The 12,377-nt window shown below is 40.4% G+C and overlaps 1 protein-coding gene across 1 annotated transcript; it reads right to left on the bottom strand.

Annotated features, from left to right (window-relative positions):
• Positions 1-3,466: 3,466 nt before the first annotated feature.
• Positions 3,467-10,076, bottom strand: usp18 (ubiquitin specific peptidase 18). The gene is made up of 10 exons (XM_079334746.1): positions 9,681-10,076; positions 7,744-7,840; positions 7,512-7,654; positions 7,124-7,203; positions 6,903-7,037; positions 6,690-6,785; positions 6,459-6,620; positions 6,239-6,370; positions 5,935-5,978; positions 3,467-5,261 (listed from the first exon to the last, which is right to left on the bottom strand). The coding sequence occupies exons 1-10, from the start codon at positions 9,766-9,768 to the stop codon at positions 5,186-5,188; spliced, it is 1,053 nt and encodes a 350-aa protein (XP_079190872.1). The 5' UTR covers positions 9,769-10,076; the 3' UTR covers positions 3,467-5,185.
• Between the last annotated feature and the right edge of the window lie 2,301 nt (positions 10,077-12,377).

Below are 12,377 nucleotides of genomic sequence, written 5' to 3'. Positions count from 1 at the left end.
TAACATACTGACAAACCCGTCTGAGCTGGAACCTCTGAGGATGTGTAGCGTTAGCCGCTTATTAGCAGTACAACTTGCTATAAAGAGGATCACCCAATGTAGAAATGAACCTCAACCTCAGCTCAAGTCCAAACGAGACCCAACTTCAACCGCACGTTTTCTTTTCTGTTCACTTTTAGTTCTGTGACTGCTCGACATCCCTTTTTCCTAGAAAATCCAGCAGATGTTGTATTTATTATGCTCCGACTGCCAAGAATCTCAGGGAGGACGATTTGAACATGTGAAGAGAGGCAAAATCTGTGTTGACCAGACTCCCCTTCTCCAGAGAGGAAATTTTATCAACTCACAGGGGGGAAGATAAGGCCTCTTCCTCAACATGATCGCTCATTCTACGAATTCCAGACGCAATCCCAATGGCGTTTTTCACAGGCGGGCAGACGTATGCGTTAACACCTAAAGCTTCGAACTTCCTCGCCACAACGTAAATATGGAGGTGAGAGCAGCAATTATAAAATGAGACAAGTTGCAAATCAAAGTTGGATAAAAGAGAAAACTTCCATGATGTCTATAATTAGATTTCTACTTCTGGATTTGGGTCATTTGAAATATGCAGAGCTTTCCTTTTATGATGAAAAATGTGGATTCCTTTTTCAGTTATGTGCTCCTTTATCTGATTTACCAATTTCTTTTTTTTTTTCTTTTTTTTTAAAGGAGAGGAAAATCCAAGTCATGCAGCAGACATTTGCCGTCATTTCTTTTTGTATTTACAAAGCTGACTTCACCATGGTCACCAGGTCTGTAAGTTGGACAAAAAAAAAAAGGGAAAATATTTTATTCAGCAACAACATTATGTAATCAAAGGATAGCTGTTGAAGCTAGCTTGCCACTTAAGAGTGGCAAAAGATCTTCAGATTTGCTGTTACACAGGCTTAGAGTATAAGGGGCAGTCAGGACCGGTCTTGTTAAAGGGTCTCTGTTTAGACATCAATAGGGAGGGGCGGGGGGGGGGGGGGGGAGTGAGTGTGTGCACACTCATCTCATAGGGGAAGACCACAAACAAGAAGAGCCACCATTCACAATCTTTGTCCTGCACATAAATAAAAAGAGGAACCGTTTAGAGACGGGGCATGAATTGGTTCCTTTTAAAGAAAAGACAACTAGAACACGAAACCTGAAATTTCTGAATGACACAGACAGCACTAACTCTATAATGTAACAAAAGGATCATTTGACATTGACCAGTACTTGGAATAATCATATCTCATTACACACACACACACACACACACTCAACATTAGTCTGATTCTGTTTTGAGATTTCAGCCTCATAAAGGAAGTTTTTCCTCGACCCTGTAACTTTGCCTGATGTTGCTTCGTGCTGTGCTAAAGATGATTATTTGTGTCCAGACGTGCTTTTTAAAAAAAAGTATCTTAAGATATAATTTGTCAGAAATTGGCGTTACACAAATAAGATTGATTGTTTGCTTTCTTGATATGGAGACCATCTACCAATACAAAGTGCTGTTGGCGTTTTTAAGGTGTATTCCAGTGGAGCAACCAGCAGACACCAATAAAGCACAACATTAAAGCACATCAACCTTTGAATTCGTTATATTGTTGCTTCCTTCATTACATCTGTCTTTACGGCTCTCTGCCTTTTTATGGCAGTGCGGCAAAAGGGAAAGTAACTTAACAACTCAGACAAGTGATATAAAATGAAATTATCAAACAGACAAGAGGGGGCTGGAACACTCGCCGGCTGGTTGTCACTTTTTGAAAACTTTTTAAAGCAGACACAAGCATTTATCTAAGCCTGTGAAATCCTCCGAGCTATAAAAAAAATTAAAAAAAGAAAGAAAAGGGAGGGGGGGGGACATTTAAGAGTGGTTCTCAAATAGCCAAATTCCATTTTCTCCTCGACGCATCACAGTGGTGTGCTCACCTAGTAACTGGTAAACACACGTCAACAATGACTAAAAAAGCATTAGTGGATCTTGATTTATTCTCCAAAGAAAACAGTTTAAGTGTTGCCACACTGCGAATCCAGAGGAATATCATCCTGCTGCTTGTTTTTGCCTACGTGCCAATCGAGTCTTTCACACTGCATGTATTCCTCCACTTTGTGGTTTTACAGATTTATTGTGTCAGACACTCACTGCTGGAGAAGTGACATACCCAAACAACACAACATAAGGTGTCCTTGGCTAGCTAGCTAACACCTGACCTTGATAAAGAGTTGAATAGCACTGATTATGATCTGCAATAAAGGTGCCTGAGTAACCACATCCACGGTCCAGAGCTCAGCCTCAAACAATAGAGTCAAAGCCGTCCAGCATGTGTCACACGTGCTGGAAGTGAAACTAAGCAGGCCCCAAAAAAAGACTTCATGTGTCTGCTCTCTCGGGTGTGCTATACCTTTGTCACGTATTACATTGTCATCGTCTGTGATGCGTTCAATGTCAGGGTGGAGCTGGACTGGTGGTCATCTTACATCTACTCCACACATGGCCATACAGCATGAATTATTGATTAAAGCCCCAAAAAGAGGAGATTTAGTTGTAAACAATGAGGACAAAAAGTCAGGTTACCGAGGCTGTATATACCAAATGTGCCTTTACAAAGACAAAGCCACATATGGTGAAGAAAGTAGGTGTTGTATAGTGTGCTTAAGAAGCAAATTTCAGGTTTCAGTTTTTTTACTTTTGAACTTTTGCCTTTATGCAGACAGGACAGTCCATATATCAGGAAATGACTTGCGGGAATGGAGCAACAGGTCGGACTCGAACCCGGGCCGCCTGCTTGGAGGACTATAGCCTCCAAACACGTAATTAAAACTTACTGCAAGGCCATTAGCGCCCAGAAGCCGCTGACTCTTGGAGCTATTCACGCCCTCTCCATGTTACATATCTGACCTCAGGTCTCATATGAGCCAGTATGCAGACCAGAGGTCTTCATGACGCTCAGCTGAAATACTGGACGTCCTCTTAAATAAGCTGTCAGCAACTTCTTTTTAAATATATTTTTAAATGTACTTTCCTGGAGTTTATTGACTGCTCTTTGGTCGATGACTCAGGTTAAAAAAAGGTTTTATTAATATTCCTGTTTTTGTCCGTTTCCTTCCTGTGCTTTGTTTTCAGTCTTGTGCAGCAACTTCAGATTTCGACGACACCACATTTATGAAGGGAAAATGTTTGCTCTTTTCTTCACTACATAAACCTGGCAGCTACAATTTACAGCTTATTTCCTGAAAAGTAAATGAAGTCCAACTACACCGCCTCCCAAGTGTGCTTCACCTGCACCGATCCTGCACGCAAGGTGTGCTCAGCTACAGACAAGATGTGTTATCTGCATTACAATCACATAATGGAAAGTAAAAGTGCACATGCACGCCGGTCCCTTTGTAAGGTAATATTTTATTGAAAGCTATATTTTACATCACTGCAGCATGAGGTGATAAGAAGTGTTGCACAGAGACAAGCAGATAAACTTTATTATGTTTCCAAACAGCGACAGAAATCAAACAAGAAACAAACATGTTAGAAAAAACAACACAAAGTACGGACGTTAAAAGAGGACTGAACTTAAAAACAGCAGCTGCTAATAAAAGGGCACTATTTAATGTTGTTCAGAGTGGTTATTTAAAAGAGAATTAAAGTTTTTTTTTGTGGTTTTTCTGTGCCAGAAGGACTTTGTAGTGTCTGCCTGATGGCAGTGTCTGGACCAGGCTAGACGGTTAGATCTGTGATCAGCGTGGATCTCCTGATTTCATCGTAGTGACGGTAAGTTTTCGGTGAACCGATTATTTAACATTCCCCAATGCGGGAGAGTTTGTTTTTGTGTTTGGCGGTGAAGGAGCTGGAGCAGGCGGAGACATTAAAAGTGAGGATGGATTGCCTGAGCGACCGCTTCAATGGCGGGATCTTAGCAAGTATTTGCACCGCGATAATGTCAGTGCAGGTTCTCAGTCAACCAGGTCACGGTACATTGAAAGCTTGACAAGTCCAGTTGCCTTTGGATCGAGCTTCGAATGCACCAATGATGCTACACACAATTATGAATGACTGACTTTGAAGAGGACACTGACGGCACAATCTGATATATTTCAATACTTTTGTTATCGTGAGTGAGTCCAACGACAGAGAGCTGAGAAATGAGAGCTCACGTCAAACGCTATAAATGATATTCGCCGAAATCATATCGCTGACTCTGACTCAAATCGAAACCCAGAAAACAGCACATCCATCCCTGGTCTCTGGTCTGTGTGTGTGTGTGTGTGTGTGTGGGAGGACGATCCCCCCCTGTGCAGAAAGCTGCTTCATGCTACATGGCAGCGAGATGACTAAGCATGAGGCCGGCTGCCTGTGGCACTGCGCAGACATGTTCCATTCTGTCAGCGCTCCGCAGCACATAGGCACCATTTCACACGGTCCCCCGACTCTTGGCGAAGCGAGTGGGAACTTTAGAGGCTCTTTTGACAGCCAATACCGAGCTTTTATGCTCCCTGGCTGTGACTGCAAATTAGTTTCCAAAACAAGAACATAGAAAACACTCAGTGCCTTGGAGTGCATATATTTGGAGCTCATTTTAATGCATCGAAAGAGAGCGAACAAAATCCAGGTTTCACTATAATAAATGAGTTTTGCAGGTTGTGAGAAAATGCAGCACATAAAATGAGAGTGAGATGCTGAGGGAGCTTTTTTCGTGTTTTTCTTTCTTTTTTTTAATGTTGTTTGGCAGCCCGATTGAGGAAAGACATGAATTCATTGTTCCTCATTTGTGACTCATTTACTAAAAAGGACACTGTCAGGAAAACAAGCAGTGAGTCCAATAACAGGTATTTCCCCTTAAACAGTGAATTTCGAAGCTAAGCATTCTTGTCGAACCAACCCCCCAGTATGTTCCAGTGTGTTCACTGTGTGTGTGGTCCGAGAGGGGGAAAACCCACCGCCGCTTTGAGTCTTCAACGCCACCTTCTGGTGTTCGGTGGAAACTACTGTGCTGACATTGTGATTGAGCGTTTTGAGGTCAGAAACAATTAAATATAAATTAATTTACAATGTACCATTAAAATGTTTTAGTGACTATAAATCATAGTAAGCAAATTAGCTTTTGGCTAGCTTTACTTACTCAATATTCCCATGTTAACTCTATATTGCACTATGATCCCAGAATTATGTTTCTGCTTCTTAGCCGGAGAACTCGGCTTGTTGTTGCTTTTCTGCATCCGAACATCTTCTGTACATTAACATGTATGCTGTTTGTCTGCAAAAACAACAACAAAAACAACAACAAAAAAAGCATTTAAAGAGACATGACAGAAGTTGCACGACCAACATGTAGCAAGACAGAAATTTCAGCTCAATAAACAGGATATAAAAGTGAAAACACGTGACAAGAGTTTGGGGAAAATATCTGCAAAAAGACAAGACAACGTCCCAGACAGGATGGATTTCCTCTGTTTTAAGAGTTCAAAAGTTTGGAAGCTCTCGTGGAGAAAACACAGCCACCTTTAGTCTCTAATCATCACCGCGGAAAGACAATAAGGCTTTGTGTAAAGATCTAAAGCCGTTTCCGCAAGTAGGAAGATAAAAGCTGTGTGATGTCAGCGGGAGTCGAGCGTTTAAGGCTTTTAATGTCATTAATAAAAAGCTTACGTTAAATAATATCCTGCTGCTAGTTTAAACACGGCGCTCAGAGTCACGTGGTTTTTGTTACTTGTGTCGAGAGCATGTTGGGTTTCTCAAATGTTTTAAGGTGAGAGATGAATGAAACCAAACAATAAATTTTTTATTTAAAATTTGAATCTTGGTAAGGATCTTTTATGGATTAATAAAATGTGTGTCTTTACATATATGACAGGAACTGCTGTGTATTAGGAAGTACACTTCCTGAAAGAGGTCAAAGGTTAAAGCAATATAAAACCTTTCAACTTTACCTGGAATGTCCTCCGTATGTCGCCTTCACTTGTTCCCAAGAAACCTGAAAGTTAGAATCCTAATTATTATAGGAAAAACTAATTCCCTCGTCATTATCTGCATGTTGAAGAAAGCATAAGAAAACGCTTTCTTTATTTTTCAAACTTACAGTAAGACTCACTAACAGATAAAAAACAATAAACAATGTTTTGTGATTTATAATGATGCGTTCAGTTACCTAAAAAAAAATGGTATTTCTTAAACAGATTCAGACCAGAAATAAAAAGCATTAAAGTGATACTGCTTTGGTCTAATCTGAAGTACCTGCTCTACGTGGTGGTCATTTGCGTAGTACCAGCCCATGTTGTCCCCGTGATGGACGTAGGCAGTATAGTGTCCGGACATCACATACCCAGAGTGCACGACGACTGCATACAGAGTGTACCTGCAGTCATTCTGACAGAGAAAAATAAATAAACTTGTTGACTGCAAAAGATAAACAGATTTAATACTTTAAGATTTGTTTAAAGGGAAAAACATTTACCTGGTTGAAGTCTGAGGAAAACGCCTCTTTCAGAATCTCAGAGAAGTCAACTGTTTCCGGAAATGTAACCCTGTCGTCAAGTTTCCGGATGATACCAGCGTTATTCCGAAATCTTTTCAGATGCACGCGCAAGATACGAGGCAGGGAGAGCAGTTTGACACCCTGAGAGAGAAAAACGTGTGTTTCAGTGTGTGTTCAGACTTTATGGGAAGCTTATAAAACGAGCCTCACCTTTTTGGATGGAGTTTTCTCTCCACATTGTTTACAGTAGCAGCAATCTCTTCCCCTCAGCTCCTGATGCTCGAAGAAAGACGCCATGCAGCTTTCCTTAAAAATGTTTGTTAGGAACACTTGTGAGATTGAATTCATTTTTTTGTTGTGGTTGCTTTTCTTAAGGGAGTCTCAAAATAATGAAAAAAAACAAAACAGAAAATGAAAAAGCACCAGAGAATCGTGGTCGTCCTTGAGGTACAGCGGCAAGCTGAGCATGAAGCTGGTCTGAGTCTGGTCAGAGGTACATTTCAAACACTGCAGGTGCTCCTCCACAGAAATCTTGTACAGATTTTGGATTTCAAGAACCTGGCAGAGAGACAGAAATGGAGACAGATCTAAACAAAGCACTTAAATATAAACGTATATATTTATAAAAAAGAAGAAAAACCAACCAGAGCTCTGTTGTCCATCTGACGTTGTATCAAGTTCAGGATGGAGAGGAAGACCTCATCAGCATCATGCTGCACACCAACTGCAAAACATCAACAGAAGACTTCATGTGAGGGCTGGGCAAGATGGCCGACAAGTCTCTGATTCTGTCACACCACGCTCACTTTAATTATTTTTCTTTAATTAAATATTATAATTGGGCTGACTAACTAACTTGCCCTTCAATGAATATTAAAGTAACCTGCATTTCTCTTTTAGGGGTGACAGTGCAAGCTGTAAACTTGTCTTTCAATGTGCAGCATTTCAGAGTACAGATGAGGCCGGGTGGCACAGACCTGCCTGCCTTCTGTGGGATTGTAAAAACAAACAAAAAACAAAGGGTTCTCTTACGTCGGACGCAGTTTCTGTCCAGACTGTGGAGGAAGTCGTTATGGGGGGCGTGCTGCGGGGCCGCGCTCCTCATGGCAGAGAGGACTCTCTTCAGCTGCAGGGGGACGTTTTGACCGGCTGCTTGAACACCCGATGATTCCCACCTTGTGCAATTTAACGAGCGTCAGATTATCTTATTCATGTCTGCATCACTTCCACACTGGAGAGAGATTTAATGTAACGGTTCTCTTACTTTTCCAGGAGGTCCGTTAGCTCCCAGGTGGCAGAGAGGGTCTGCAGCAAAGTGTTCACACAGCACGACAGATGTTGGTTTCTGAGGCCTCTCATGCCTGTGACACACCAACAAAGACCTTAAAATAACCTCCTTCAAGAAACGAAGCCAACATGTCATCCATGGCGGGTGAACCACCAGGGGCCCAACCAGAGGCCCAGTGCGCATTTCTTTAAATAAAATGGGGGGGGCATGTTGAAATCCAGATGCTGACTGGTTTGGGTACAATAGTCCATTTTCCAGTGCAGAACAGCCGTCTCACCTGTATATTTGATTAAAAGCAGCAAATCAATCATCTTGTAAGAAAACAGAGCGAGAAAGACGTGTTTGGTTTATTGTTTTAAGGTCCTGCGTACAGCAGATGTTTATTTTACACAGATCTGAGGTCAGCGTTTTGTTTTCCCGTGTCATTGCTGCACACCAGAGAGATTTATTGGTTGTGAAGAGAAAAACAAGTGAAGTCAGTGTAGAAAAAGCCTTGTTGAACCTGCACATTCATACTAGGCAAACGGCTTTGTTTAAGGCTGAAGGTAGTGGAGAGTGTTTGCTGAAATAGCGATTTTATAGATTGATATCAGATCAGATTCTTTATCATCCCAACAAGGGGAATTTTTTTTTTTTTTTTAGTAGGAGCACCAGGCCACAACATATGCTGTAGCAGGACAGCAAAAAACAACTAGAGCTCGATGTATATGGAAGTATTGGGGCTGGAACCTTTATCTACATTGGAGAGAAAAAGTCAGATAATGGCCAATATTTTTCTATGAAATCTGTGGAGATATACATTTACACATTTATCACGTTGATCCCTCCAGAGGCTCTGCTTGTCGACAGGCAAGGCAGACAACCGCTTGAGGTGCGAGACCACTTAGGGGCCCCTGAGGGCTGTGACAAACATCCCTGATGGGGCCCCATCTGAAATATACTCACTCTCATTGCCCAGTTTAGCAAACCATGTATTACTCCTGTGAAAACCAAAGTTTTTCAATGAAAATCAGTGAAAAAAATTAAGAGAGAAGCACGTTGGGACACTGCTAGATTCAAAAGTGGTTGCAGCGGCCCTTAAATAATTTTTGTTCAGGGCCCCTGCAGACTCGCCACTGGATCCCTCAAATGAAATGTATGGTCACTCAACTGGAAAGTACTTGCATGTAAAGTACCGTACCTGCTTCCCTGCTTTACATTGAGAGAGTGGTGATGCATATAGCGCCCTCTGCTGGTGAAAAATAACTGCTAGTGTAGAACAATTAAACTCTAAATGGCCAACTACTGTGCACAGCCTGTACGTTTTTAGGTGTGAATGGTTGCAGGAACATAACAAGAGAAAAAAAAATCAATAATCCATGGCACACAGAAAATATATTCAATACTTTTACCTTGTTTGTAGAGCTGACTCTGGAAGAAATGCACAACATAAATGGCAATAACCACCTAATCTATATAATTTAACTTTAAACGTTATTGTGAGGGAACAACTTCCTCGGGGTTTACCCGGAAAATTAAATTTGATTTCACTGGTGAACAAATTTGGATGCATACCTGCATAAATAAAATTAGCCAATATGATTATTATCAGCTGGTCGATTTATCAATCTGACTCTAAACACAACAAATAACACAACACATCACAGTAAATCAGTCAAGAGCGCCTAACAAAATACAAGCTTTTACTCAATGTTAATGTGTATTTACAGTGCAGGAAGAGCAACCTGGGGTTAACTGCTGTTTCATATATTGATAAATGAGACCTGTAGTATTTTAGTCTTCTTCACAGTTCTTTTTGTTAACATGGAAATAACAACTCTGATTGTCTAACAAGGTCCTGAGTAAATGCTGACACAAACATTGCTGATTTAGTGAAACACATCTTCATGAGAGTTTGAATGGTGTCTACTTACTGACGTGAAAGGTCCTCGTACTGAATCTGGAGGAGAGCCAGGAATACATCAGTGCAGAGAAGTTCAACACTTGATCAATAAACAACATGAAGGTCTGCAGACTGACAGCAGGTCAGAGAAACAACACAAGTAATCAATCGATATGATTGATTTAAAAGAGTTGTCAGAGCGCTGTGTGGCCACCTCCTCAGAGTGACTGTGAACACAACATCCCCGGACTGTTTCCCTCTTGTGATGTTGACAGTTTAAGTTTCACTTTCGTTTTACGCGTCAGCTCCGCAGCGTCTTTTCTCCGAGGCAGAATCGAAACTTAACCTGAGCGGAACAGCTGAGTGGAAACTTTTCAAACAGCATCAGGAGTAGTTTTGTAATAACCAGGAAACGTTGCACACCAATAGGCAGATACTGTATGTGTAGGCCTACTATAAAGTTTGGACACGTTCATTACACTACTATTTGTTTTACATCTTATGTTGCTGTAGTGAGGGTTAAATGGATAGTCAGGTTGACAGATATGGGCAGCATCAGATGACTTTATTATTTTCTGTTTATTTCTCTAAACAATAATCCGAAGTATGTTTCTGTGTCTGAGTAAAGAGAAACTCTCCAGCCTCAAGTTACACCAGCAGAGGGCGCTACACGCAACTGCATAAATGAATGGTGGGCTGCTTATTAATGTACCCATCTAATGACTGTTAATAATTTATAATTTTTTTGTTGATAATTTAAAATAAAATAAATATTTTTTTAATGTACTTTGAGACATTGATGTGACGTCTCTCTGCAATGCATCCATCCTCGTCTAAAACATCCCTCTGGCCACTGGTCAAGAAAAGACATTTGTAAAGTAAAGCAGCACTTTCATTCAGGGAAATGTTTCACATTAAAGCTTCACATGTATGCTGTGTCATATTGTTCAGAAGTTGTTCAATTTATTTATAATACTTTTTTGATCCAGTAGATGTCGCCCTTGAGCATCAACATGAAACCAAAACAAACTTGTTTGGCGACACCTCCACCATACCTAAGCCTCTGCTTTTCTCCAAACGCACACCTCCATTCACACAGACTGAGATCTAAAAACAGAAAACAGTTTTAAACTCTGTACTAACTTCAGAGATATTACTTATTACGTGTCACACACGTTACCTTTAGAGTCCCGAGGGCCAAAAAAAGTGACGATAGAAGAAGTGAGGAAGCAGAAAGTGACCACCGTTTGGTTAAACTCTGGTCGTTTATTAGCTGTCCACAAAAGCATGTCATGGAACCACAGAAAGTGTAGCACGAGTGTAACATTCCTGTTTGTTGTTATACTCCACCACCTCCCTGCTTCTCACATGTATAATTTATATTTAATATATTTATATATATTTTGTACAATATACATGTTCTCATGAAAGGAAAAATCATAGCAAAAGTCATCCCCCCTCCCCCCTCCCGTGGATTTGAGTGACCATCCCATGCATGTTTCCATGTTTATTACCAGGAACAGATACACGCAGGCAAAGAAACGCTCGGACAAAGTGATGGGAGAGTCTTCGGGAGACGAAGCTGGTGTACGAAGCACATTCTCAACAACATTAAACAAGGAGAGCCATGCGAACCGACACTGAAGTCTACGGCTTTGAGCCAGTTTCCAAACAAAGCGCCAGCACAGGGGCAAGCTAACGTGAGTGTCTCCCCAACGTCATAACATTAAGACTAATATAAAAAAAAAAAACACATGGAAGTCTTTTTGCTTATTTATCATCTAACACCATATTCAGCTGCTGTTAGGAACAACAAGACTTAAATGAAGCTCACGGTTCAGATACCTTTGTGAGGCTACAGTACCACTAGCACAGAAAGTGCTTGACATCATTATGAACCTTTTTCGTCTCCGTGGAGACAAAATGATTTGCATCTTGACGTTATGTTTCTCCTTTGAGTAGGACGTTTGAATTCAAACGAGGGCGTGTATTCATAAAGGAAAACGTGTTGAAAAGAATGAGCCTTAATAAATTAAAAGCTTTCTCTGCAATATTGAGATCTGCATCGGCCCCCGAAAATATCGGTCGGGCTCTAATTAAATGATTATATTTGGGGTAGTCTTTAAATTCATATTTATACTGCAGCTTCACTCCCTGTGGTGTTCTCTACTGTATGGAAATATTGCTTAATTTCACACATTTAAAGCATCTTTTTATAATCCTCTTTTATACTTTTGTAAAACTAAATATTTGTGGAATGAAAAATAAAATATATATGCTGCTATGTGCTGTGTGTGTAGGTACGAAAATAAAGTAGCAGGAAGGTATCTATATCTCATTTTCTGTGACTACATCTACAGAAGCTTTTACTGTTTCTCTTTTATAGCTTTATCTTTGTTTGGCCTGAACAAATGTTTACATGATATACGTGCTACAATATTTATGTCATAGATTTGTCTGTTACTTTTAAGATTCAGTCGAATCAACATCACAAAGAATGAGGAGACATTTGCATTTTAAGCTATTGAGAAGCGTCTTTTTGGAGACTTCTCACAGTTCATAAATATTTCCTTTTTTTTTTTTTTAGATTAGTTACATTCATAAAATACACTATGGGCATTTTTACCTGAATTTACACTAATGCTGAAACTATTTATTCCCTTTATGGCTAGTATGCATCGTTTCAACAAGAGGGCTGTAGAATAATCTACTTTAGCATTTGGTCCTT

The sequence above is a fragment of the Symphodus melops genome (genome assembly GCF_947650265.1).
Source record: "Symphodus melops genome assembly, chromosome: 22".
Taxonomy (NCBI): domain Eukaryota; kingdom Metazoa; phylum Chordata; class Actinopteri; order Labriformes; family Labridae; genus Symphodus; species Symphodus melops.
Note: the sequence above shows the minus strand (reverse complement) of the source record. Positions and strands in the feature narration are given on the sequence as shown.

Bases quoted from the DNA above. Each gene is read 5' to 3' on its own strand.
- usp18 (XM_079334746.1), bottom strand. From the start codon at position 9,768: ATGTTGTTTATTGATCAAGTGTTGAACTTCTCTGCACTGATGTATTCC. The intron at 6,621-6,689 runs GTGAGGCTCGTT...TTTCTCTCTCAG, and splicing joins AGAAAACTCCATCCAAAAAG to GGTGTCAAACTGCTCTCCCT. The intron at 5,979-6,238 runs GTACTTCAGATT...TCTAACTTTCAG, and splicing joins ATGACCACCACGTAGAGCAG to GTTTCTTGGGAACAAGTGAA.